The sequence below is a fragment of the Erpetoichthys calabaricus genome, chromosome 6 (assembly GCF_900747795.2).
Source record: "Erpetoichthys calabaricus chromosome 6, fErpCal1.3, whole genome shotgun sequence".
In the NCBI taxonomy this organism is placed as follows: Eukaryota; Metazoa; Chordata; class Cladistia; order Polypteriformes; family Polypteridae; genus Erpetoichthys; species Erpetoichthys calabaricus.
Genome location: NC_041399.2, coordinates 201360687 through 201386675, shown reverse-complemented (window position 1 = coordinate 201386675; position 25989 = coordinate 201360687). Strand labels below are relative to the sequence as shown.

General features: G+C 42.1%; 1 protein-coding gene across 1 annotated transcript in view; it reads left to right on the top strand.

Annotated features, from left to right (window-relative positions):
* svila (supervillin a) overlaps nt 1-25989 on the top strand; it is a 249514-nt gene that overhangs the window by 5721 nt on the left and 217804 nt on the right. The window contains exon 2 of the mRNA XM_051929021.1: nt 16175-16238. Coding sequence (XP_051784981.1) covers nt 16175-16238 — 64 coding nt within the window. The remainder of the gene's footprint in view (nt 1-16174; nt 16239-25989) is intronic.

Below are 25989 nucleotides of genomic sequence, written 5' to 3'. Positions count from 1 at the left end.
AATGTGGACCAAAATCCCTGAGGAATGTTTCCAGAACCTTGTTGAATCTATGCCACGAAAAATTATGGCAGCTCTGACTGCAAAAGAGGGTCCAACCCAGCACCTAATAAAGTGGCCAGTCAGTTTGTGTTTGTATGTATGTGTATGTAAACAGATCAAATTCAGAACACATTGTATTGATTTACTTTACAGATATATCTATATTTGATGTAACTGCAGAGGATTCTACAGGAGGACTGGTTGGACTGCTGTATCTCTGCCTCGAGTGTGTAAATCTGTTTTTGCAGTAGAGTATGGGAAGCGGTTTATTTTTATATTTATTAGATTTGTCTTCATCTTATTAAAGTGTGCTCGAGTCCAGCAATCATAACCTGCATGTCTTTTTCCATACGGCCAACTGTAAACTTCCTTTTGCCCACCTCTGTATACTAAAATAGTCCAATTCAGTGGAGTGATCACAGGCTACATTTGTCAGAAATTAAAAGGTGATCTACTTTTAGTTGCTTATACAGTATAAATTTGAGAAATTGTTGAGAGACAGACCGGAAATGAAGTACCCAATTATTAACTTGTAGCATTTTGGGGTTGGTGTATGCGTTGGTTTCCATCTCGGTTTAAAATGAATCCTATAGCTCTTCTAAACAGATGTTGCTTCCCTCATGGCAGCATTGTTTGCATACCAGACGCTGCATTTTGCACAGGCCTGTTTCTGCTTAGCTGTCTTCCTGCAATTCCTTCACACACCCCCCACAAGATTAAGCTGCATAATCTTTAGTCGTATTCTCTTTGGAAATTGAACTCTCTTCCTGAAAACCATTTTTAAATGGGTTGCAACATCTCTGAGCTTTGGAGGGTCACAGTAGCCTGAGGTTCTGAATATTGACGTGTGCGGTCCTTTTAATGTGGTCGTGTTTAACAACTCATCAGTTTATTTAGGTCTTCATCGCTTGTGCAGATATGTGCAGCTGAAAACCAGAGTATGATGCTTTACATCAGTGGTGTCAAACTCCAGGCCTGGTGGGCCGCAGTGGCTGCAGGTTTTCTTTCTAACCTTTTTCATAACAAGTCACCAGTTTTCACTGCTAATTAACTTTTCTTTAGCCCTGTTTTAAGGATTCAGTCCCCTGAATTGATTCTTTTCTTCATTAAATGACAGCCAAACAGAAATTAGATGTGAAACGAGCCAACAGATTATCAATTACACTGGGGATTCAAACTCCAACCAGTTTCTTAATGAGATGCTGATTCTTGCTGCTTAATTAAACCCGTCATTTAATTCCATGGCTTGTTGCTGCTTTCATTCTGCCACAGCAGACATTTCCAAAACTGTCTGTTTTACTAAGACCTTCACCCTTCTTTATTTTCAGCTATTGTGTGATGGGCACAGGGGAGCTGGTCATGTGGCTGCTTGTTTTGTCTCATTATTGTTTGGCTGCTAATTAAGGACAAAAACAACTAAGGGGTCTGAGTCACGTCAATTAAAACAAAGACAAATAGTTAATTAGCAGCAAACACCGATCACTAGTTAAGGAGATGGTTAGAATGAACACCTGCACCCACTGCAGCTCTCCAGGACCGGAATTCGCCACCCCTGCTTTGTGTGATCAAATGAACCACCATCACCGTCTGCAAAACAAAGAAATCCACAATTAAATATCAGATTTCATTATTTAAGGTCTGATCAAAGCCCACTGGGCATAAAGTACATGATTTAGTGTTTTCCTGCATCTTCTTTTCTCATTACCTGTAATCATTCCAGAATAACTCTGAGGAATCTCATATGACAAGCTATCGTGTAACCATAAGGCATGCCAAAAAAATGAGCACAAGGGTTTCAGTGGTGGTGATAGATTTGCCATTTTTCTATTATGCTTGCTAGGGCTGTTTGGATACTTCTATTAAAAACAAGTGAAATATATGAATATATTCAAACATAGATTGAAAGTTCTAAGTGGTGATCCATAGATTTTTACCTAATGTACCTTGGTATGCTTCATTATTAACTATTAACTTACCTGTCAAAGACTGGTAAAAGAATACATTTAAAAATATTTAGGGATGCACCGATACCACTTTTTTGGAAAACAAGTACGAGTACTTGCATTTCAGTACTCGCCGATACCGAGTACTTAATAAAAACATGATTAGGTATACCCCATGTCTGGAGCATTTCCTCAAACACATGCGCTATAGCCTAGCTGGTGTTTCGCATGTAATATGGCTCGTTGCGGCGTGAAACTCTCGTCTATCCACTGGGAGGTTAGGCTAATTAGCGACACGGGGCTAACACTGCTTGTTCAAATATCCGTGGTGAAACTAAATGCAGAGGAGGCTTGCAGTAGGCTGTGGATATGTTTTTTCACGGAGTCGTGTAGTTTAGGCAGCTCCGTGTCAGTCATGTAGCGACGGCTTGGGACATCATATCTGGGCTCCAGAACATGGAGGAGACGCAGGAATCCCACATTTTCTACCTCCGAGAGTGGCTGGTCACTCAATGCAATGTACTCGATAATTGCCTGTGTTATTTTCACAGCACGTGGATTGTCTCTGGACATTTTCTCTCGTCTTGCAAGAGTTTGCTGCAGCGTGGATTGTGTTGGTTTAGAAGCGTGGGTAAACTCTTTGTACTCGTTGTCGTGTTGGGATTTTAGGTGCTTGATTAAATTACTTGTGTTAAATGCGCTACCTTTTGAGCCTCCTCTGGACAATTTCGCTGAGCACAATTTGCAGTCCGCCTTTGTTTTGTCGTCTTCATTCACTTTGAAATAGTTCCACACGGCTAGGGTTACCACTTTTAATACAAAAAAATAAGGGACGCATACTGCAGCGGGGGCCACATCCTGTATTACCCAATCAAAAGCAGGAAAGGAGGCATCTTCATAAAATGCGTGTGGGATGATTTGCACGAGACGCTGCTTTAAAAAAAATACGGGACAAAACCCGTCCCGTATTGATTCAAAACGGGACGCGCAATTTCATTCTCAAATACGGGACGATTCCGTATTTTAAAGGACGGGTGGCAACCCTACACATGGCTGACATGTCTCACCTCGCCTTCTCCCAGCTCTGAGCTGCAGCCGGGGCCTGGGGGCGGGCACTCGGCGCCTGTGATTAACCCCTTACATGCCGCTCAAACATAGATATTTCTCAGACCGTGGTATCGGTCCCCGGTATCGGGGGACTTTTAACGAGTACAAGTACTTTAGAAAATGTGGTATCGAGGCCGATACTGGTATCGGGATCGGTGCATCCCTAAAAATATTTGATTTCTTGCTTTATGTTCCTTCAGTATTGCTCCTAGATAGATAGCCAGTAATGTTTCTTGACACACTTCTGCTGAATAATTAACTGGCTAAACACGGAAACTCCTCTGTGTTGGTGTGTCACAGAGAGGATGTGCAGCATTGATCATAATGGCACTCGGTTTTGTTTCAGCGTGTGTCTCAGCCTTTTTCTTCCTCTCGTGCTCACTTTCCTCTAAAGCACGGGTGTCGAACTCTGGGCCTGGTGGGCCGCAGTGCCTGCAGGTTTTCTTTCTAACCCTTTTCTTAATCAGTGACCAGTTTTCACTGCTAATTTTTTTTTTTCCCTTCATTTTAATAGCCCTGTTTTTCAGGATTCGGTCCTCTGAATTGATTCTTTTCTTCATTAAATGGCAGCCAAACAAATGAGATGTGAGATGAGCCAACAGATGACCAGCTAAACTGGGATTTCAAACTCCAACCAATCTGTTAATGAGAAGCCAATTCTTGCTGTTAATTAAACTCGTTATTTAATTCCATGGCTTATTGCTACTCTCATTCTGTAACAGCAGACATTTCTAAAAATGATTTTTTCTGTTTTTTTCTCAGAACACGGTCATAATGTATGGGTGACCTGAGAGATCAACCTTACTGAGTCCTTCACCTTTCTTTATGTTCAAATAATGTGGTTACCTGGTGATGTGGCAGCTTGTTTTGTGTCTCATTATTGTTTGCTTGCTAAGTAGCTCTTTTAGGGCGAATGTCGACTTTTGTCGACAGGAGGTGTTGAGGGCGAATGTCGACAAAAGTCGACATCCAGGGATAGAGGGCGACGATCAGCTGTTAATGGCGACAAAACTCACTGTCACGTCGCAGGCATTCCCTCTGTGCTTGGAAGAATGCTAGACTTGTTGACTCGGCAACTAATCCTTACGTGTGCGTGAGTTGGGAAATGTAAACAATGGCAAGATGGCATCGACATGTCACAAGGGAGCGAAGCGAGTGCAGAAAAGAAAACACTCGGCAGACAATGTGTTGCGCATTATCGCGGAGTTGGACTCTGATTTTTCAGAATCGGATTTTATTGACAGTGATCAGGAGATCGAACAAGAGAGTGAGAAGCCGGCATCAGCTGATCAGACACCAGCCGATGCTGCGCCAGCTGATCCGCTGCCAGCTGAGCGCATTCGCGCAGCCAATGCATCTACGGCAAGGTTCACGTGGGAGGAATACACAGACATTGATCCGTGGGAGCCGAACTGGCTACTGTACTTCACAAGACGGCATGGCTTGCTTTTGGACATGACAGATCACCAGCTGCTGAACTACTTCAGGCTGCTCTCTCCTGATGCTGCTTTTCAGCTACTGACAGACATGACAAACAGGTAGGCAAAGAAATTTTTTGAATCGCGGGCTGTGCTTGCATCGCATTCTCATTTTTCAAAGTGGAAACCCACAACAAAAGACGAGATGAAGCGCGCTGTGGCATTACAAATCGAGATGGGACAGAACTGGTGATATAACTTCAGGGAGCGTTGGTCCAAACGTGCTTTGTCCCCTGGTGGCTTTGGACAGGTTATGCAGCGTGATGATAGGTATGTGATGCTGCAAAGTTTTATTCACTTCTGTAATAAACAGAAGCAAATCCCATGGGGTGAGCCAAGCTATAACACCATGCATAAAGTTCAGCCCCTGCTTGACATTGTGGAACCAACATAGAAACAATTTTATCAGCCTGGCTGTGATTTGTCTGTGCATGAATCTATGATAAAATAAAAGGGACACCTTTTTTCTGCAAATATATGCCAGACAAGCCCACAAAGTATGGCATAAGGGATTTTGTACTGGCAGAAGCAAACACTGGTTTCTGCCTGAAAGTAATTACATATACAGGAAAGTATTTCTTTCAAAGAGAGAACTGTCCCTTGACAAGTCAGGTTGTGCTGGAGCTGCTTCAGGGCTGTGAACATTTGGGTCATGTTGTGTACATTTGGACAATTTTTATACATCACCTGAATTGTTCATGGAGCTACAGAGCAGAGGAATTGGAGCTTGTGGCACAGTGAGGGTGAACAGGAGATACATGGCCTCAAAGTTGAAGCCAGACAGGCTGAAGATGAAAAGAGGTGACAATACAGTTTTCATGCGGGCAGTGGCATGGCACGATGGCAAACGGGTGACTTGTCTCTCTACAGTACACACTCTCAATATATATGAGCGAGTGCAGCAACAGACAATTGAAAAGTAGGCACCAAAGCAACACATATTGTAAGCAGTGCAATGTGGCAATGACTGAAATTGGCTGCTTTGAGTGAGATCAGACTTTGCAGGACTTTGCTGTGTAAAATGTATGTGATATGTATGTGAAATCATAGAGTGTGCAGGCTCATACAACATGCAAGACAGTAACATTTGTCAAAAGGAAATATTTTTTGTTGATTTCAATTGCTTTGTGTTCTTTTTTTAAAAAAAGTTAGTTTTTGGAAAAATATTCAGCCCTGGGAGAAAAGAAACAAAAAAAAAATAGCTCTAAAAGAGTTAAGGAAAAAAAGAACTAAGGGGTCTGATTCAAGTTAATTTAAAACAAAGACAAAAGTTAATTAGCAGCAAACACTGGTCACTAATGAAGAAGATGGTTAGAATGAAAACCTGCGGCCCACCAGGACTGGAGTTCAAGACCCCTGCTCTGCTTCTCAGACTGATTTTGAGGCGCCTTGCTCCCCTCCGTGTCCACTGTTTGACTACTGCCAATAATAGACGGGCTCACATTTACTGTGAAGACCTCATTCGTGTTCTTGTTGATATACTTTTCATCTTTGAAGGCGCCTCTGATTGCTTCTGATTAGTATTTAGTGACCCAATGTTGCTAAGTGCGTTGACTTCCTTATGTAAAGTTTAAAACGTTTATATAAAAAAAAAAAAAAATAATCAAGTACTTAACTTTGGTCTCCTAAAGTATTGTGTTGCAAGCCCCTGCTGGCTGAACGGTCAGGTTACTGTAAGGGACCCGAGACACACACACATAGGTAATAGTGTTTTATAATATGGTAGTTTTTTTCTCGGAGCACGTAGCACTTATGACTCGTGCGCTGATGCTCCTTCACTTGGAGAACACTGCCCTTTACAAAATTGGGGTGTTCTGTGCACAGAAAGTGACACGATTGAAAAGTACAACTTGGACACTTCCCATGCCTGTAATGCATATATGAAAGCCATTCAGAATCGCTCCTGATTACTTCTTAAACACCATTAAAGGCATTCGATAAGCTAATCCCCTGGACCCCCTCCTGCCCTGCTGTCCACTGTGTCTTTTTGGTCCAAAAAAGATGTGCCCATCTGTGTTTTATGTTTGTTCGAGCCATGGTGAGTCTAGTCATGTTTCACAAAAGATATCACTGAATATACTACAGGGAGATTCACTCAAAAGAGGCTCCGAATATTCTGTTGTAACTCCCGTTAGGATGAAGTAATCTGAACCAAAAAAAAAAAAGTCCTATACCTTCATGTATGTGTAATCGATTGCATTAGATGCTGGACGTGATTTCCGTTTTCTGCCAGACACATTTCGACGTGGCGCTCAGTGTTCCTGAACGTATCAGCAAGCATCTTATAGCAGCAATTTCATGTTGGATGTATTCCTTCAAATCTTGCACAGTGTGAGGTTTGTTCCAGTAGACTTTTCCTTTGAGCATATCCAGTCAAGTTGGGGAGCATGCACTGGTACAGTGCTTTGCCGCACCCGCTACACAATGAAACAACTGTGTTTGAGCATATCCCAAAGGAAGGAGTCTGGTGGTGTCAGATCCAGTGACTGTGGTGGCCAAAGCCCCTTTGAAATTACCCTGTTGTCAAAGAAGGACTCAGTTTCTGCCATGCTCCTTGCCAATATGTGACATGTTGCTCTATCTTGCTGGAAGTAACCTTTTGTTAACTCCCAAACATCCGGTTGATTCTGACATCGCTTATCTATGACCGGACAGGTTTGCACCATGAAGACGCGCTGCTTAATACTGTACACCACCATCCTGATAAGCAGTCAAGTAACTGAGTGAAGGGGTATGGGTGGTATGCACCCAGAAGTTGCAAACGGAGGTTAAATGTCACGACAGCTGTCCGGCGCCTACCTCATCGCTTCGACTCGGGGGGGCATCCCGGCTTGTTCAAATCTCCATATGATGAGGAGCACATTGCTTGTTTCGTTCAGATTGCGTCATCCTAGCGAGAGTTAACAATTGAAAATTCAGGGCCTCTTTCAAGTGAATCTCCCTGTATATGTTGCACTGTAATTCTTAACTATGTCCTCAAACTCTTTTTTTAAATAACTTAGTAGCAAAATTAATTTTAAATCCTTAGAAGCATAGTGTGTTTATTTAGTGTTGGCTCAAGTGTGGTGATCAGCCTGAATTGGTCGGTTGGGAGACGAGCGAGTGCTGTGGTGGGTGTCCAGTAGTCAAAAAACCAACATACAGAAATCAACTAAATGGGATTCTTCCCTTTACAGCCTCTGCATACACATGTAACGTTAATACTTTTCACAATGTCTGAGGATTTGTTGAGCCAGCCGCCTCCAAAAGACGCACATAGGGTTAAGGTCACTAAGAATGCTTTCCTGACACTTAAAATGATGAAGCTGTAAAAGGAAAAATTGGCATTATGGTAATGTTTATGAAATGTTTGTTCAAACTTTTGCTTGCTATGATTAATGTTTAAAGGTTTTAAGCATAAAACAGTAAATCTAGGATTTCTGGATCAAGAGGTTCAGGAGTGAAATGGTGCTTTTTAGGGTGTAGGAGAAAAGTATAAAATCTGTTGTTTGTAAAACCTGTTAACTAAAACGCAGGGCAGTGTGGTAGAAAAATGGGTCATTTGTATAAATGACAATACAAATAACTAAAAAATGGTACAAGTGCTGATTGCGTAAAAGTATCGAAGTGTGGTATGTCTGGAGTAACAGGATGTTGGTTTATTGTGAGGTAGAATAAAAGACTGTTCATTTATACAAATGCTGACATTCGATCGTAAATTTTTTTTTTTTGTTGTTGTTGTTGTTTTTCTCCAATAAAATCGAATGATACTTAGAGGGGATATTCAGTCTGATGGTGCTTACTGTATTCAGCTATCAGATTACACAGTTAGTACAGATTATATTGGTACACTCGATCAGCCGACTTCATGTTGTCTTTTTTCCTTTTCTGGTTGCTTCTATGGGTTCATTCAGGAGGTGGGGAGTTTTATTTCTGTTTTGAGACCCTGTATAGTACTAAGCAGGTGTGCTGCATATTTTATAAAGAGAAGAATAATGCAAAACTGCTGCATTATTGTTGCATGATTTTTGGTACACTGAATAGTATGGGCCTTCTACTGATGTATAATTTAACACAAACTTCAAAATTTTGTTCAGTTATTAATGATTAAGAAAAAAAAAATCTTCAAGCAGAACGCTAAACATTGCATTCTATAACCTTTCCTTGGGGAACTGCTAATCTTTACAAATATCCCGTAATATTTAAACACCTTTTTATTAAAAAGACAAGAACTGAAGATGGGATTGAGGAGGTCTTCGAAGTACTCCCCCCACCGACCCACAACGTCCCGAGTCGAGGTCAGCAGCGCACCATCCCCACCATATACAGTGTTGACACTGCACTGCTTCCCCTTCCTGAGACGCCGGATGGTGGACCAGAATCCCCTTGAAGCCGTCCGAAAGTCGTTCTCCATGACCTCCCCAAACTCCTCCCACGCCCGAGTTTTTGCCTCAGCAACCACCAAAGCCGCATTCCGCTTGGCCTGCCGGTACCTATCAGCTGCCTCCAGGGTCCCACAGGACAAAAGGGTCCTGTAGGACTCCTTCTTCAGCTTGACGGCATCCTTCACCGCCGGTGTCCACCAACGGGTTCGGGGATTGCCGCCACGACAGGCACCGACCACCTTACGGCCACAGCTCCGGTCAGCTGCCTCAACAATAGAGGCACGGAACATGGCCCATTCGGACTCAATGTCCCCCACCTCCCTCGGGATGTGGTCGAAGTTCTGCCGGAGGTGGGAGTTGAAGCTACTTCTGACAGGGGGCTCTGCCAGACGTTCCCAGCAGACCCTCACAACACGTTTGGGCCTACCACGCCTGACCGGCATCCTCCCCCACCATCGAAGCCAACTCACCACCAGGTGGTGATCAGTTGACAGCTCCGCCCCTCTCTTCACCCGAGTGTCCAAGACATGTGGCCGCAAGTCCGACCACAAAGTCGATCATCGAACTGAGGCCTAGGGTGTCCTGGTGCCAAGTGCACATATGAACACCCCTATGCTTGAACATGGTGTTCGTTATGGACAATCCGTGACGAGCACAGAAGTTCAATAACAAAACACCGCTCGAGTTCAGATCGGGGGGGCCGTTCCTCCCAATCACGCCCTTCCAGGTCTCACTGTCATTGCCCACGTGAGCATTGAAGTCTCCCAGCAGAATGAGGGAGTCCCCAGAAGGTGTGCCCTCTAGCACCCCCTCCAGGGACTCCAAAAAGGGTGGGTACTCCGAACTGCTGTTCGGCGCATACGCACAAACAACAGTTAGGACCCGTCCCCCCACCCGAAGGCGAAGGGAGGCTACCCTCTCGTCCACCGGGGTAAACCCCAATGTACAGGCTCCAAGTTGGGGGGCAATAAGTATACCCACACCCGCTCGGCACCTCTCACCGGGGGCAACTCCAGAGTGGTATAGAGTCCAGCCCCTCTCAAGGAGATTGGTTCCAGAGTCCAAGCTGTGCGTCGAGGCGAGTCCGACTATATCTAGCCGGAACCTCTCAACTTCGCGTACTGAAGATCTCATATTGACCTTTAAGTATTTTGACACTCTTGATATCCTTCTGCTGTGAAACATTCTGACATGTCATCGTTTACACGTCTTACACTAATTTCTGTATTATCTATAATAGTTTATGATATCTATTATTTTTTATTATATTACATATCTTACACATCAATATTGCTGCTACTTCTTTGTCTTGTCTTTGCACAGTGTCTATTTGTGTTTTAATTTTAATTTTAATTCTAATTATTTGCATGTCATATTGTTACACTGAGGACCCTGAGCTTCACAATTTTGTCTATCTGTATACTTGTATATAGTTGAGATGACAATGAAGTTCACTTTGACTTTGATTTAATTTGCACATTGTTATGGTGTCTTCGTGTGTTGTTTCTTTCTTAATCCTTCACTATGGTTTTATTTTGAGTTTGCAAACAAGCCAGATCTCCTCTGGTAATCCAAGGAGCCTGAAGCCACCAGCGTATATCCCATTAATGATCCACATGAACATGACCTCCATTACATGGATTGGGGCCAGATCTTAAACAGAGAGAAGTTGTCAAAGTAAATTCACGTCTAATTGCTCGGAGCAGAGAATATTGATCAATCTCAAGCTGCAAACCCTTTTTTTGTTTGTTCTCAAGATTCAAGTCAAGTTGGGGAGTATGCACTGGTACAGTGCGTTGCTGCACCCACTACATGACGAAACAACTCTGCCCCGCCAGGCAGACACGCGGTCCAGTCCCACCCTCCAGAAATGACCATCTATCTGCCACAGCTGGGTGTTACGTGGGCGACCCCTTGGCCTGGTCCAGTCACTCGGGTCCTCAACACTGAGGATCTTACGAGCCGAACCACCCTCTGGGAAACGCGCCACATGGCTGTAGTGCCGTAACTGACGCTCCCTCACAATGCAGGTCATGTACCTCATTCAGGACTCCCTGAGGAACACAAAGTCAAACCAACGGTACCCAAGGATTCTCTGGAGAGACACAGTACTGAAGGAGTCCAGTCTTTGTCTCCGGTCTCTAGATAGCGTCCCATGTCTCGCAACCATATAGCAAGACAGGAAGCACCAGAAAGATGCAAGACATAAAATAATTTATGAACCTAGAGTCATATGATAGAATAGGGCTTCCCAAACCTTTTCTTATAAGCTCAAACTCTTGTCGTACCTCCTGGTTAGCCCTAACCCCATGTTATAAACCATCCATCCATCCATCCATTAGCCAACCCGCTATATCCTAACTACAGGGTTACGGGGGTCTGCTGGAGCCAATCCCAGCCAACACAGGGCACAAGGCAGGAAACAAACCCCGGGCAGGGAGCTAGCCCACCACAGGGCGCACACACCCACACTCCAAGCACACACTAGGGACAATTTAGAATCACCAATGCACCTAACCTGCATGTCTTTGGACTGTGGGAGGAAACCCACGCAGACACGGGGAGAACATGCAAACTCCATGCAGGGAGGACCCGGGAAGCGAACCCGGGTGGTCTTACTGCGAGGCAGCAGCGCTACCCACTGAGCCACCGTGCCGCCCTGTTAGAAACCAAATGCTATGAAACTAGACATGATCTTCGATTTTGGTTTGGATTTTGGTCCCACTGCATGGTTTTGCACAATACCAATCTGCCACAACTAGCTGACTGTTAACAAGTTTGTGATCAAATGTCACGTGTGTGTTTAGATCAGGGGTCTCCAACTCCGGTCCTGGAGGGCCCCAGTGGCTGCAGGTTTTCATTCTAGCTCTTTTTTCTTAATTAGTGACCAGATTTTGCTGCTAATTAACTCTTTGCCTTAATTTTAATTGATGCACAACTTAAGACTCAGGCCCCTGAATTATTTATTTTTTCCTTAATTAGCAACCAAACAATATTAAGACACAAAATGTACCAACACATAAACAACAACCTGCGTCCATCACACAATAACTGAAAATAAAGAAATGTGAAGGCCTCAGTAATGTTGATCTGCTCGGGTCCACAAAACATTTTGACAGTGCTCTTAAAAAAAGAAAATCATTTTTTGAAATGTCTGCCATGGCAGAATGAGAGCCATGGACTTAAATAACGGATTTAATTAGCAATGAGAATTAGTTTCAAATGAAGAAGCTGAATGAAGTGAAGTTGGTTTGGAGTTTGAGGCCCCAACTTAGTTGGTCATCTGTTGGCTCACTTCACATCAAATTTATGTTTAGGTGCCGTTTCAGGAAAAAAGAATCAATTCAAATGTCAGTCTCAAGAAAAGTCAATTATAATAAAGGGAAATAGTTAATTAGCAGCAGAATCTGGTGACTAATGAGAGTTAAAATGAAAACTTGCAGCCACAGTAGTTCTCCAGGACTGGAGTTGGAGACCCCTGGTTTAGATGTACACAGATCTCGATGCATGAAATACTCAAGTGGAAAATCCTTACTGAGTAATACCGTGTAAAGATTTGTAATCCGTTGAGAACAAAATGATGTAACAATGATCAATAGAAACCAAAATCCCCAACCCATTGAGGTCTGATTCAACATCACACCAATAATCAAAGATTGAAACCACAGGTTGATCCAGTTTGCGTGAATTTCATCACAGCAACTCCTGATGTGACTCAGTAGTGCGAGTGTGTGTGTGTGGCCCCTGTGTTCCTGTATCCACTCCACTCTACATCTGGGCCTGCTCCCGATGAGATGGCGGATGGTGTCCTGGGGGATCTCCTCCTAGGTCTGGATCAGGGCATCGGTGAGCTCCTAGACAGTTTGCGTGCTACTAGGCAGCGTTGGCTTCACTGATGCATAACGTCTCAGTTGAATTCAGGTCTGGGGAACATGTGGGCCAGTCAATGGCTTCAATGTCTTCGTCATCCAGGAACTGTCTACACACTCTGGTCACAATAGGCCAGGGCATTGTCCTGCCCCAGGAGGAACCCTGGGTCCACTGCGGTAGGTCTGACAATGGCTCGGAGGATTTCATTCCCGTACCAAACAGCAGTCAGGGTACTGTAGCCAAGCGTTTGGTGGTGGTGCAACCCTCTAAAGATACGCCTCTCCAGACCATCACTAATCACTTACAAAGTTATTGTCTGTTTTTCTCCTCCATTATTATCAATCTTTAATATTTATTGTATCAGTATGCTGCTGCTGGAGAATGTGAATTTCCCATTGGGATTAATAAAGTCTATCTGTCTGTCTGTCTGTCTGTCTCTGTCTCTCTCTGTACCAGTCATGCTGGATGACATTCACCACGGCGTCTCCAGACTCGTTCACGTCTGTCACATTTGCTCACTGTGCTCTCATCTGTGAAGATGGCGGACCTGCCAATTGTGCTGCACAGTGATGGCCTGTGAGCACAGGTCCTACTAGAAGATGTTGGTTGGGCCCTCATTTCACCATCCGTTTGTTTGTGACAGTTTGGCCAGAAACCAGCAGGCCAGTAGTCAGCTGGAGTTCATTTTGTGGGGCTCTGGCTGTGCTCCTCCTGTTCCTCCTCACACAAACATGCAGATGCCAGTCCTGCTGCTGGGTTGATGCCATTCTATGGCCCTGTTCAGCTATCCTCAAGTAATGGTCTGACTCTTGGTATCTCCTCCATGCTCTTGTGACTATACTGGGTCAACCTTCTTGTGACAGCACATATGGATGTGCCATCCTATAGGAGCTAGACTACCTGTGCAACCAAAATCGGCTGCAGGTACCACTTCATGCTACCAGTAGTGATGAGGACACTAGCAAAACACCAAACTGGAGAAGAATCCGTCAGGAAGGATAAGGAGAGAGCAACCGTCTGTGTTCTTCCCTAAAAACTGATGTCCATCTGGTTACTGGTGTACATTTTTCTGACCAAACTGTCACAATCTGACTCCATGAAGGACTGATGTCCTCTAGTGAGACTTGTGTTCACAGCCCATTACTATGCAGCTCGATGGATATTTGCCAGGGAATGCCATAATTGGCAGCTTCGTAATTGGTGCCCTGCAAAGCCATTCCTTTTTTTGCTAGGGGGGTTGTTATCTCTCCAGGTCCCTTACATTGGTATCAATGCAGGTGAAATTGGTTCACAGTCGCTTCTGCTTCCTAACTGGTCAGATTGATATCCCTGAAGCTTCTTTGCCTTGGCGTTAGACTGGGATGATTAGATGTTCCCTTTGTTTAATTCTAATGTGGAATAAAAAGCTTTTTTTACAAAAAAAGTTTACAGTTACATATATGGTAGAATTGCATGGTATAACCGTACTGAAAACACCCTTTCTAAAACAGTACAGTGCCAGCACTATTCATTTCGCCCTCAGTCGTTTATTAGCGAGACCACAACTCCCAAACTGATCTTGTAAATGTACATATTACAAGTAACGCAGTTCACCATGGGGGGGGGGGACCTTCCCTGATATTTAAAGGTTTTTATTAATAAAAAACTTCTGAACACTCCAGTGACAGAATGGGGGGGGGGGGGATCGAGATATTTCTGAACTCTCCAAACCTGTGCAGAGTTTATGGGAGTAGGTGCCATCCTTTGGGGGGAGAGGCGATTCACATTTCCAGAGTAAGTGTTTGTGCCAGCAACTCCTCATGCAGTCCTGGGATTTGACACACCTTGTGATTTCTAGTCTCGTAGACTGACCTGCGGCGACAACAGCAGCAACTGCAGTCATCGAGTTTGACATCCCCTCCGACTAGACGTCACGTAATGTGACATCGGCTTTAGAGGATCCTCCAGATTCCGTACCTACTGAGATCAGATCTAACTCCTCAGACCAGTGGTTGAAGTGGGGAAAGTTTTTCAGGGGGAACTTGAAATTTTTATAGTCAGACTGGGTGTCTTTTTCAACAATTCATATTGCCGCTGTGATTTGAGGACTGTAGTTTACTTTACACAGCTGTGGTGTTGCAACTGTGCTTGTAATCACACATTCATCTGCACTCCCTTCCAACTTAATTCAGTAAACCTGTTGCTTCAGTTGCTAAAAGTAATATTATGGTCTTAATTTAATCTGTAATACCGACATTTCTGTGTTTGTGCACATATGTGCTGACTCGCATTGTTTTGCCGCTGCCACTCAGCAGCTCTGCTCCTTTGGCTTTGCCAAAAAAAGTGTGTTGGTAATAAGTTTAACTTTTTTTTTTATGCCTGTGCTAAAGGAATGATTACCAGAAAATTCTAAAAACTGAGGTATGTGCTAATGAAATGATCATAAGCCTAAAATTTTAAAAACTTGTAATTGACCGACTACCTGAGTGCCCAGTCGGGGTGATTCTGAAGCTTTTCCACATTGTAATCCTATTTAGACTTGTGTTAAATCGTGGGATTGGTTTTGGCTGGAAAAGGTAGCCCCTCTTAGTGGAGAGACCCATCCAACCCGCTATACCCTAACTACAGGGTCACGGGGGTCTGAGTGGAGAGACCCATCCCACAAAAAAAAAAAGAGGAACCTAGCGTGCCCTCTGATGGTCTGCGTTCTGTCCATGAATGGCCTCGGACTTGTGCCCGAGGGAGGGTGACTGTCTATCCCCAGTTCTCCTGGACTGCACTCTGAGGGTTCAGTATGGGATACTCGGCATGGGATACTCAATGGGTTGCTCATTTTGTGTTTGTCAATGTCATCTTCGTTTTGCAAAATCCAAACATTATTTATTGTCCTGAAATGGGTGGCATGGTGGCGCAGTGGGTAGTGCTGCTGCCTCGCAGTTAGGAGACATGGGTTCACTTCCCGGGTCCTCCCTGCATGGAGTTTGCATGTTCTCCTTGTGTCTGCGTGGGTTTCCTCCCACAGTCCAAAGAAATGCTGGTTAGGTGCATTGGTGATTCTAAATTGTCCCGTGTGTGTGTGCCCTGCGGTGGGCTAGCGCCCTGCCCGGGGTTTGTTTCCTGCCTTGTACCCTGTGTTAGCTGGGATTGGCTCCAGCACCCTGTAGTTAGGATATAGCGGGTTGGATAATGGATGGATATTGTCCTGAAATAGTTTTGCCCATTAGTAGGGCCAAACATCTTTGTTCCTCCAATTTTATTTTTGACATAACCATCTATCTTTTTTTCTTAATTGCAGTTTTTGTATTAATCTTAATACCATGGCGTTGTTTTTGTTTATAATATAGGTGTGAATTAATTTCTGTTTTATAAAGTTATTTCTATATTCTCTTTCTAGGATTTGCAAGTGAATCTTCAATAAGATTTGGAAACTCAAGAATATTAAAACATCGAGCCTTCAGGTAAATATGCAACTTTACAGCAAATTGTTACTATTTTATATGTGAGGAATAATTATTCTAATTTCAATATTTTACTTGACTTTCTAACACCCTAACCACCATGTCTGCCTGGGTTTCCTCCCACAATCCATAGACTTGCAGGTTAGGAGAACTGGTGTTTCTAAATTGGCATGTGTGGGTGTGTGCTTTGTTCCTGTGTTGCGCCCTATGCTAGCTGGAATAGGCTCCAGAATACCCCCCACAACCTTGTTCAGGACATAGCATGTTCCTAAATGAGTGGCTGACTGACTTGACTTTTTATAACTTTCCCTTTTTTAAAATGTAATTTTTTTGGTACAGCAGTTAGATTTTAGTTTGTCAATTGATAAAAATTCAGAATTTGTCTTTAATCATGTAACCAGAAGATGTGTGTTTCTGAATTACGCTAAAAATGTGAGACCAGTCTGGTTTCCTTTTCTAAGATCATTCATTTTCTGCCTCTTACCAAAGTCTGGGTCAGACTTTGTGAGGACAAATCTCATAAAATTTACAGAAATGTCATATGAGCCACCGGACTGCTGCCAGACAAAACACACCTTATTTTCTTATTGTTTTTATTATTATTATTAATTTTTTTCCCTATCTAGCTTGATATATAGGGGGCAACCAAACATTCCATAGTGTGTTCAGACTTTTAAACAATAATCAAAGGAATCCACCCGTGGCCTGTTGACTGGGGTTGAAAGCTACAAATAAGTAAATCTGAATGAATGGGCAAATCATGAGCTAAACCTGCCCCCTCTGCAACTGTCCATTTCTCTCCCCTGTGCCGCCTCTTTGTTTTGTTTCTAGAGACAAGGGTGTTAAAATGATCCAAAACCACTTACAATTTCAACAGTTCATGACAAGGTGCAGACCAGTTCAGTTCCGCATCCACTGAACAGGATCATCTCCAGACAGAGGAGCAGCTTCAGCGACAGACTGCTGTCACCGTCCTGCTCCACTGACAGACTGAGGAGATTGTTCCTCCCCCAAACCATGAGACTCTTCAATTCTACTTGGGGGGTAAACATTAACATTATTCAAAGTTAGTCTGTTATACCTGCATTTTTATCACTCTTTAATAGTTTTTTTTATCAGTATGCTGCTGCTGAATTTCCCCTTGGGATTAATAGATGATAGATACTTTATCATCTATCTATCATTTATCTATCTTCTATCTATTATATAGTGCCTTTTCTATCTATCTATACATACTATAGTGCCTTTTCTATCTGTCTGTCTATACATACATACTATAGTGCCTTTTCTATCTATCTGTCTATCTATCTATACATACTATAGTGCCTTTTCTATGTATCTGTCTATCTATACATACTATAGTGCCTTCTCTATCTATCTAGATAGATAGATAGATAGATAGAAAAGGCACTATAGTATGTATAGATAGACAGATAGATAGAAAAGGCACTATAGTATGTATAGATAGATAGATAGAAAAGGCACTATAGTATGTATGTATAGATATATAGATAGATAGAAAAGGCACTATAGTATGTATAGATAGATAGATAGATAGATATACATACTATAGTGCCTTTTCTATCTATCTATATATCTATACATACATACTATAGTGCCTTTTCTATCTATCTATCTATACATACTATAGTGCCTTTTCTATCTATCTGTCTATCTATACATACTATAGTGCCTTTTCTATCTATCTATCTATCTATCTATCTATCTATCTATCTATCTATCTATCTATACATACTATAGTGCCTTTTCTATCTATCTATACATACTATAGTGCCTTTTCTATCTATCTATACATACTATAGTGCCTTTTCTATCTATCTATCTGTCTATCTATACATACTATAGTGCCTTTTCTATCTATTATATAGTGCCTTTTCTATCTATCTGTTTATCTAGTGTTAAATTCACACGCAAGTGTTACTAAATGCACGCTTTACATGCAGTATATACACATTCATCCATTTTCCAACCCGCTGAATCCGAACACAGGGTCACGGGGGTCTGCTGGAGCCAATCCCAGCCAACACAGGGCTCAAGGCAGGAACCAATCCCGGGCAGGGTGCCAACCCACCGCAGGACACACACAAACACACCCACACACCAAGCACACACACGGGCCAATTTAGAATCGCCAATCCACCTAACCTGCATGTCTTTGGACTGTGGGAGGAAACTGGAGCGCCCGGAGGAAACCCACACAGACACGGGGAGAACATGCAAACTCCACGCAGGGAGGACCCAGGAAGCGAACCCAGGTCTCCAGGTCTCTCAACTGCGAGGCAGCAGCGCTGGTATATACACATCTAAATGCTAATTCATCATTGAGGTTAATTTAACTATTTCTTTTACTGTATTTCAAAAGTAGACCCTCATTGGCTAATTGCCCTTCTAGAATCATCCTGGGTGGAACAACCACCCTCCAGGATTACTGTACTGTAACTCACTGGCTTTTGTCACGCTGCGAGGTTGCCAGCTAATCTGGTTTAAGAAGAGGATTCCCCATGTGACCCTCCTTCACGTTCGTTCAAGTTAATTGGAAGCAATTAAGTTAATTCAATGATGGGGTCAGTCGGGTTATAGCCTGCCTTAGATAAAGGACTTTTTTTGGCCACAGAGCAATCTTAGATTTTTTTTTTAGGGTTGACTTTTTTTTTTTTTCTTGCATTGACCTAATGTAACTTCCTGTCTAAAATAATCTAAAACATGCTGTAATTAACACTTGGAATAGGCTATAAAGGCTGTTTTGGCATGAAAATTCTTTTGATATTAAAGGATAACTTTTTTTGTATTTTTTTAATATATGTATTTGCCACACAAAATTGTATAATTTTTTCAGAAAAAATTTAAGTGTTGCATTTTTTAGCTTGAAAATTGACATTTTTATTAAATCTCGTCTTTCCACTGTAAAAACGTGCAAAGCACTAAAGCTGTAAAGTCGGAAGAAATATTAGAAATGAGAATATGAAATGAAGGATGATGATGCTAATAAGATTTCAGCAGCACCTACTATTTCCCATCTGTAGGAATGGGAAAACTGCTTAGTTGTATGGTCATTTACCTGACATTGTTCAGCATAACAGTTTATCTTAACAGTTCTTTCAGTCACGTCCTCACCAAGAAATAAGTTCAAGTAAGTAAAGTGGATCTTGCCTGTCAACGTTCACTTTTATTCCTGGCTGCCCCACAAAATCAAATTGAGGTGGTGCTGGCTTATTTGAAGCAGCAGGGTCAACAGAGTCACTTTCAGTTTCACTGCCTGTAGACCGATTCACTTTGTCATCATTGCTGATGAGACTCCTCAGCATCACTGCTCACATCAATGTTAAGAGCTTGCAACACCTGGGTGGCTGAAAAATGTTTCCTGTGAGACGCCATTATGCGTGTCTACACCGTTGCCCGGCTAACATTTTAGGAGAGACGTATCTATACAGTTGACGGAGTGTCACTCTGGTCTAACGCTTTTAGCATTGTTTTTGCAGCCCGAGTGATGATCGGGAGGTTAATCTTTCTATAAATTTAAATATTTTACCAACATCGGTGCTTTACATTGCTGTTTTATGGGGCGTGGGCGGGGGAAAAAAAAACTTAAATTCTCACCGAATGCATCCATTTTTTTAAGCCAAGACAGTTATTGAAAAGTCAAGTGACTTTGTCATGCCATCCAAAGAACACATTGCAGCATATAATGGTGTGAAGTAACGTTCTCCATAATTGCAGTGCGAAATATACATAAACACAGAAGTGCAATACAGGTAAAGATCTATACTATAATAGATGGATAAAAATGTAAAATAGACAGTAATTTAAAATAGATTGTAATATATAAATAGTAAAACTAATAAACAACCGTAATGACAAATGTAACATATGCACTGTATTTACAGTAAATTCACTTTGCGGCCTGGCTTTGGCAATTTCTCAAACATTACTCTGTTGTACTTCTGCCCAAGAGCTATAGTAAAAGTGGCCTCAATGTGATCAACTGTAAATCGGCACATTTTATTTAGCCAACAAAAGCCCCCCAACCCCAAATGAGTTTTCCCTCATCCATAGAGAAGTCGAGCAAAATGTAAATTCTGCAGACGCGCTGACCAGGCCAGGGCTCAAACTCAGGATTTGGGAGCTGTGAGATCTCTGTGTGCCGCTCAGCTATTCTGCAGGTTAAACCAAACATTTTTCCACTAACTAATGCGTTGCTGGAATTAAAGATTCCAGAGTGAACATAAAATATTATGAGGTTTTCAAAAGGATTTATGGCAGTAAGACGCCAACAGCTGGTGTCTTGCTGATGTGTAAGCTGAAAATTGGCTCCCAAGGTGAAACTATTGTCATAAAAAAAAATATTCCTGAAAACTACACTGCTAAAAGAAGAATAATAAATGACTAATGTAGAAATCTGGTTCAATTTGGTATTAAGAATAACGGAATATAATTGTTCTGGAAAGTTCATTTAGTAGGTATGGCGGAGGTGCAATAAACAGATGAGGTCTGTGTGATATCCGACCAGTAAGCATTACTGACCCATCTGTACAGTAGTGTTTAGTTAAAGTGTACATCCAGTCTATTTTCTTATCTAGTACGTATTTAAATTATTTATGTATAGATATTTTGGAAAGTAGTGTGGCTGAGTGGGAAATTCCAAGGCCTTGCGTCTCGAAGTTTCCAGCTGGCCACCTTCTTGACTCTCGCTTATTAATAAGTTTTCTCTCCTATTCCAAAGATGACATTGACTACTCCAGACTGCCCCAGTTTTTGGGATTGGGATTATCTGTGGTGATCCAATGGCATGTAATCCATCAGCACTGTTGGTTTAGTCTCCATTCTGGGACTACATAAAGTAGAAAAGCAAGTTCATAAAATAGACGATTATGCAAATAAATTGAAGAGTAGCTGCTGTAGTGTAGTGCTGAGTAGATTTTAACACATTTACCATTAGTCCTCTTCCATCTGTCTTGTGTTCTTGTTGATTTTTAAAGAAACGGGTGGCTTCTGTCCTACCAGATCCCCAACACTTCTTCTAACCTGTCACCTTCAGATCATTTGATCTTTTCTCGTAGCTCATAACAATGTCTTGTCATCTTTACACCTTCTTTAGTGCTGTTATTGCTTTGTAATACAGCATATCAGATGGTGCTTCACAACTGTGTTGTTAAAAGTAAGCCAATGTCGCATTACACAACTTCTAGTCAGAGGGGTTGACAAACTTGGTGACTGCTATTGCTTATCTGGTTGCCTGTCGATTTTACAGAACTAGGAGTCACAAGGCATGTCCGATTTAAGTGACTTCCTAACAAATTACCAGCAAAGCTTTGCATTTCCAAAGTATTGTGAGGTCATCTGCCTTTTTCTGACCACCTATAACATGCTGCCCGACCGAGCCACTCTCATGCAGAAGGTTTTCAGGTGCAGCGAGTTCAGCCACAATCCTCTGTCCTTCCATAGCGGTATGAAATAAAGAACGATACATCAGAGTGAAGAGCCTTACTTCTGCTGGTGAAGACGAAAACACCTTCGCTCCATATTCCTAGTAGCTGCATTTTATTTATCGTACTTCCAGCAGCATGCTCATTGGTCGTCACCAATCACATGCATACAAGACTGCCGTCACGACTTAAAACAAATCAAGCTTGTTTGATTTTTCTCTGGGTGAGTTGCCTGGTGGTCAAGGGAGCATGCAATGACTGCCCCCAACTTTTTGATTATGTAAATTGTTAATTCATTCATGCGTTGTTATTTAGTTAAGTGAAATGTACAAATGGAAATTGCAGGAGAAGTCATGTGATGTGATCTGGGGCCACATTTATAAAGTTTACATCTGCATAAGAAGAGGCTTGAAATGTGTGTGTGTGTGTGTGTGTGTGTGTGTGTGTGTGTGTGTGTGTGTGCGCCAATTCCCGCACAAACATCAGGATTTATAAAAGAGAACTTGACTGGGGAACTTGCATATACTGTACAGTGGTGCCTCATACTTCGAATTTAATTTGTTTCAGGAGGCCATTCAAACTCTAAATTTTCCCCATTTGAAATAATAGAAAGTAAATCCATTCCCCGACCCTAAACACCCATTTTAATAAAAAAGAATAAACGGCAAATACACAATTTAAGGTAAAAATAACACAATTGCATGCCTTAATTAAAACATAAAAGCAAATACATAAATACTGTATAATAAAATAAAAACTGCATGCACTTTACCTTAGTGAGGAGTGCCGATGTCCTGTGGGACTGGTGTAAAGGCAAAGAGAGGCTTCTGTTTGGAAAGGGATTCATCTTCAGTATCTTAAACACGGCCCCCAGATTTGCCACATGTGAACCACTTTCATGCTTCGCGATAAGTTTATTAACCTCACCCATCGATACTACTAAGTTACTTTTAGGCTTTGTTTCTTCCACACTCTTCGTTGGATGCCATGGCTAATAGATAGATAGGGGAGATATGGATCTCAGTCTGGGAGGTTCGTCGTGTTGTGGCTGTGGCAACATTAGAACACATTAGAACAGGCCATTCAGCTCAACAAAGCTCGCCAGTCCTGTCCACTTATTTCTTCCAAAATAACATCAAGTTGAGTTTTGAAAGTCCCTAACGTCTTACTGTCTACCACACTACTTGGTCGCTTATTCCAAGTGTCTATCGTTTTTTATGTAAAGAAAAACTCCTAATGTTTGTGCGAAATTTACCCTTAAGTTTCCAACTGTGTCCCCGTGTTCTTGACGAACTCATTTTAAAGTAACAGTCTTGATCCACTGGACAAATTCCCTTCATAATTTTAAACTGTTCAATCAGGTCTCCTCTTAGTCTTCTTTTGCTTAAACTGTAAAGGCTCAGCTCTTTTAATCTTTCCTCATAACTCAACCCTTGTAGTCCTGCAGTCAGCCCTGTTGCTCTTCTCTGGACCTTCTCTAGTGCTGCTGTGTCCTTTTTGTAGCCTGGAGACCAAAACTGCACACACGACTCCAGATGAGGCCTCGCCAGTGCGTTATCAAGCTTTGAGCATAGACTCCTTGGACTTGTACTCCACACATCAAGGCGCTATATAACCTGACAGTCTGTTAGCTTTCTTAATGGCTTCTGAACACTTTCTGGAAGTCGATAGCTTAGAGTCCACTATGACTTCTAAATCCTTCTCATAAGGTGGACTCTCAATTTTCCGGCCTTCCATTGTGTATTCAAACCTAACATTTTTTCTTCCTATGTGTAATTCTTTACATTTACTGACATTAAATTTCATCTGCCACAAATCTGCCCAAGCCTATATGCTATCCAAGTCCTTCTGTAATGATTCCAAATTATCTGCTAATCCACCTATCTTGGTATCATCTGCAAACTTGACCAGCTTGTTCCTTATATTCCTATCTAAATCATTTATATTTATTAAAAATCGCAGCGGCCCTAGCACTGACCCCTGCTGGTCACCACTCTTAACATCAGACAGTTCTGATGGGGTCTCTCACACCATCACCCTCTGCTTCCTGTGTCTGAGCCAATTCTGCACCCATCTAAAAACATCACCCTGAACTCCCACTTCTTTTAATTTGATGCCCAACCTCTCAGGTGGTATCTTATCAAATGCTTTCTGAAAGTCAAGATAAATAATATCGTATCCTCCACTTTGATCGTATCCAACGCACTGTAGTCAGTGCATGCTTCCAACCTATACTTGTGGACATGTGGAGGTTTATCACATCTCGACTTTTGCTTATTTCCAGGTTTCTCAAGGTGTGGTGTGACTTTGTTCAGCACATTTATTAACCTGAGGATTACCCATCAGTCAGCATTCTGACTACTTTAGCTTCCCTTGTGTTTATCCTACTTAAACAGTTTTCTACATGTTTTTCCATAAATTCAATAAGATTTTACCCTTTGAACACCTGCACTCTGTACTGTTTTTTTTAAATAAGCTACATTTGAATGAGTCTTTGCTGCATGTATAAAATTGCAAGCAAAAATTTCAATGTGACCTTCATTTCCTTGAACCTTTTATCAGGAAGGTAGGGAATCATAACTCACAAAAACAGACGGCAGACAGAGAGAGGGAGAGATCGTCAATCCATTAGATTAGGCGATCTTAACGGAAGTTAAGTGTTATGGACGCCAAGGAGTACTATATACGCAACTCAAGTGGCATGTGCTCTGCATGGACACCATGGGGGACCCCCCTCCCAGTCCTTGATGTAATATGGACACAGGGGTGTGCCGTCTGTAGCAGAGTTTCAATTGCAGTTATGTGCAAAATAGACGCGATAATTCTGAAATGTCGACAAAGCACTAATGCAAATTGTTAACATTTCCATTGAGTGATTTTATGCAAATAAGTTTGTTTTATCACCTGAAATTGAAAATTGCACCCAATATGATGGTTGTGTTATTTCAATTGCATCTATAATCGGCGTATTTGTTTTTAATCAGAGGTGATGAGAGAGTGAATACGATAGAGAAGGCGAACTCCCTATACTTGGCAGAGGCCACATATTAGGGATTGAAGTCATCTGTAGTGTTTTTAACTCTGGAGCTGTGGGTAACAATTTTAGGATGAGCAGCTCAACATTCATGGAATTGTGCACCACAATAGGCCCTCTTGTGTCCCCTGCTGTAGCATACATGAGGAGGGAGCCAGTCCTGACCGAGGAGCGCAAAGCCATCATGCTTTATAAACTGGCTACCTGTGCGCAGTACAGGGTTGCTGCCGAGGCCTTTGGTGTGAGCAAAACTACTGTTCACAGGTGTGTCGGGCCATATGCTCCAAAATGATGAGATAATACTTTAACTGATGTAGAAGAGGCATGTCATTTTTCACAGTGCAATTACAATTCAAGTGTATGGTGCAATTGACGGCTCGCATTCCCTATTCGTGAACCAAGTGACGGGTATCGGGATTACGTTAACAGGAAAGGCCGGACATCTGTTGTTCAGCAGGTGGTCGTTGATGACAGATTAATGATCAGAGACATTTGTGTTGGGTCACCTGGTAGTGCTCTAATTTACGTCATGTCATGTGACCTAAACGCAACAAAAGTGTTTGTATTACAGCTTTAGTATTAGGGTGTTGTGCCATGTTAGCCATTATGAATGTAGGGAGAAGTCTAGCAAAATGACCCCTTTTATTGGCTAACTAACAAGATTACAATATGCAAGCTGTCTAGGCAACTTGTCTGAAGAAGGGGCCTGAGTGGCTTGACTTCCCACTACATTGCAGCTTTGCAAATTATTGCTTTGTCAAATCGCCTGAAAAACCGTCTCAAGTGAGCATGTAAACTTTTTTTTGTGAATTTTCAGTTTTTTCTTTTTCAAAATTCATGTGTTTCTGTTAAGTTTTTTTTGTTTTTGGTAATTTCAAAATGTGCATTAAGGAGGTTAATGGAATCATACCTTGTGTAACTAAAGCAATTTACAGATAAAGCTGGAACTTCTTACTGCCATTGATGCTAGAGTGAAAGATAAATTAACTGCTTGCAAGCCTACTTAGGGTTAATAGCTGACAAAGCCGTTTTGCTATTACGGCAGGTTATTCATACAGGCGTCTGTCATAAGACAGGGTGCAGTAAGCTGACTGAGGACAATTTCCAGTTTCTTAGGAACACGTCTATTTGACACGAGAACTAACCTTTCCTTACAGCATGGGCTCCTCTACTTCTATCGTGGACCAAGCCTGTGTATGTTCATTTATTTGTGTCCAGGTTTTTATGGCGTGTATGTTTGCTGCCCAGTAATAAAACTGAAAATTAGGTAAAG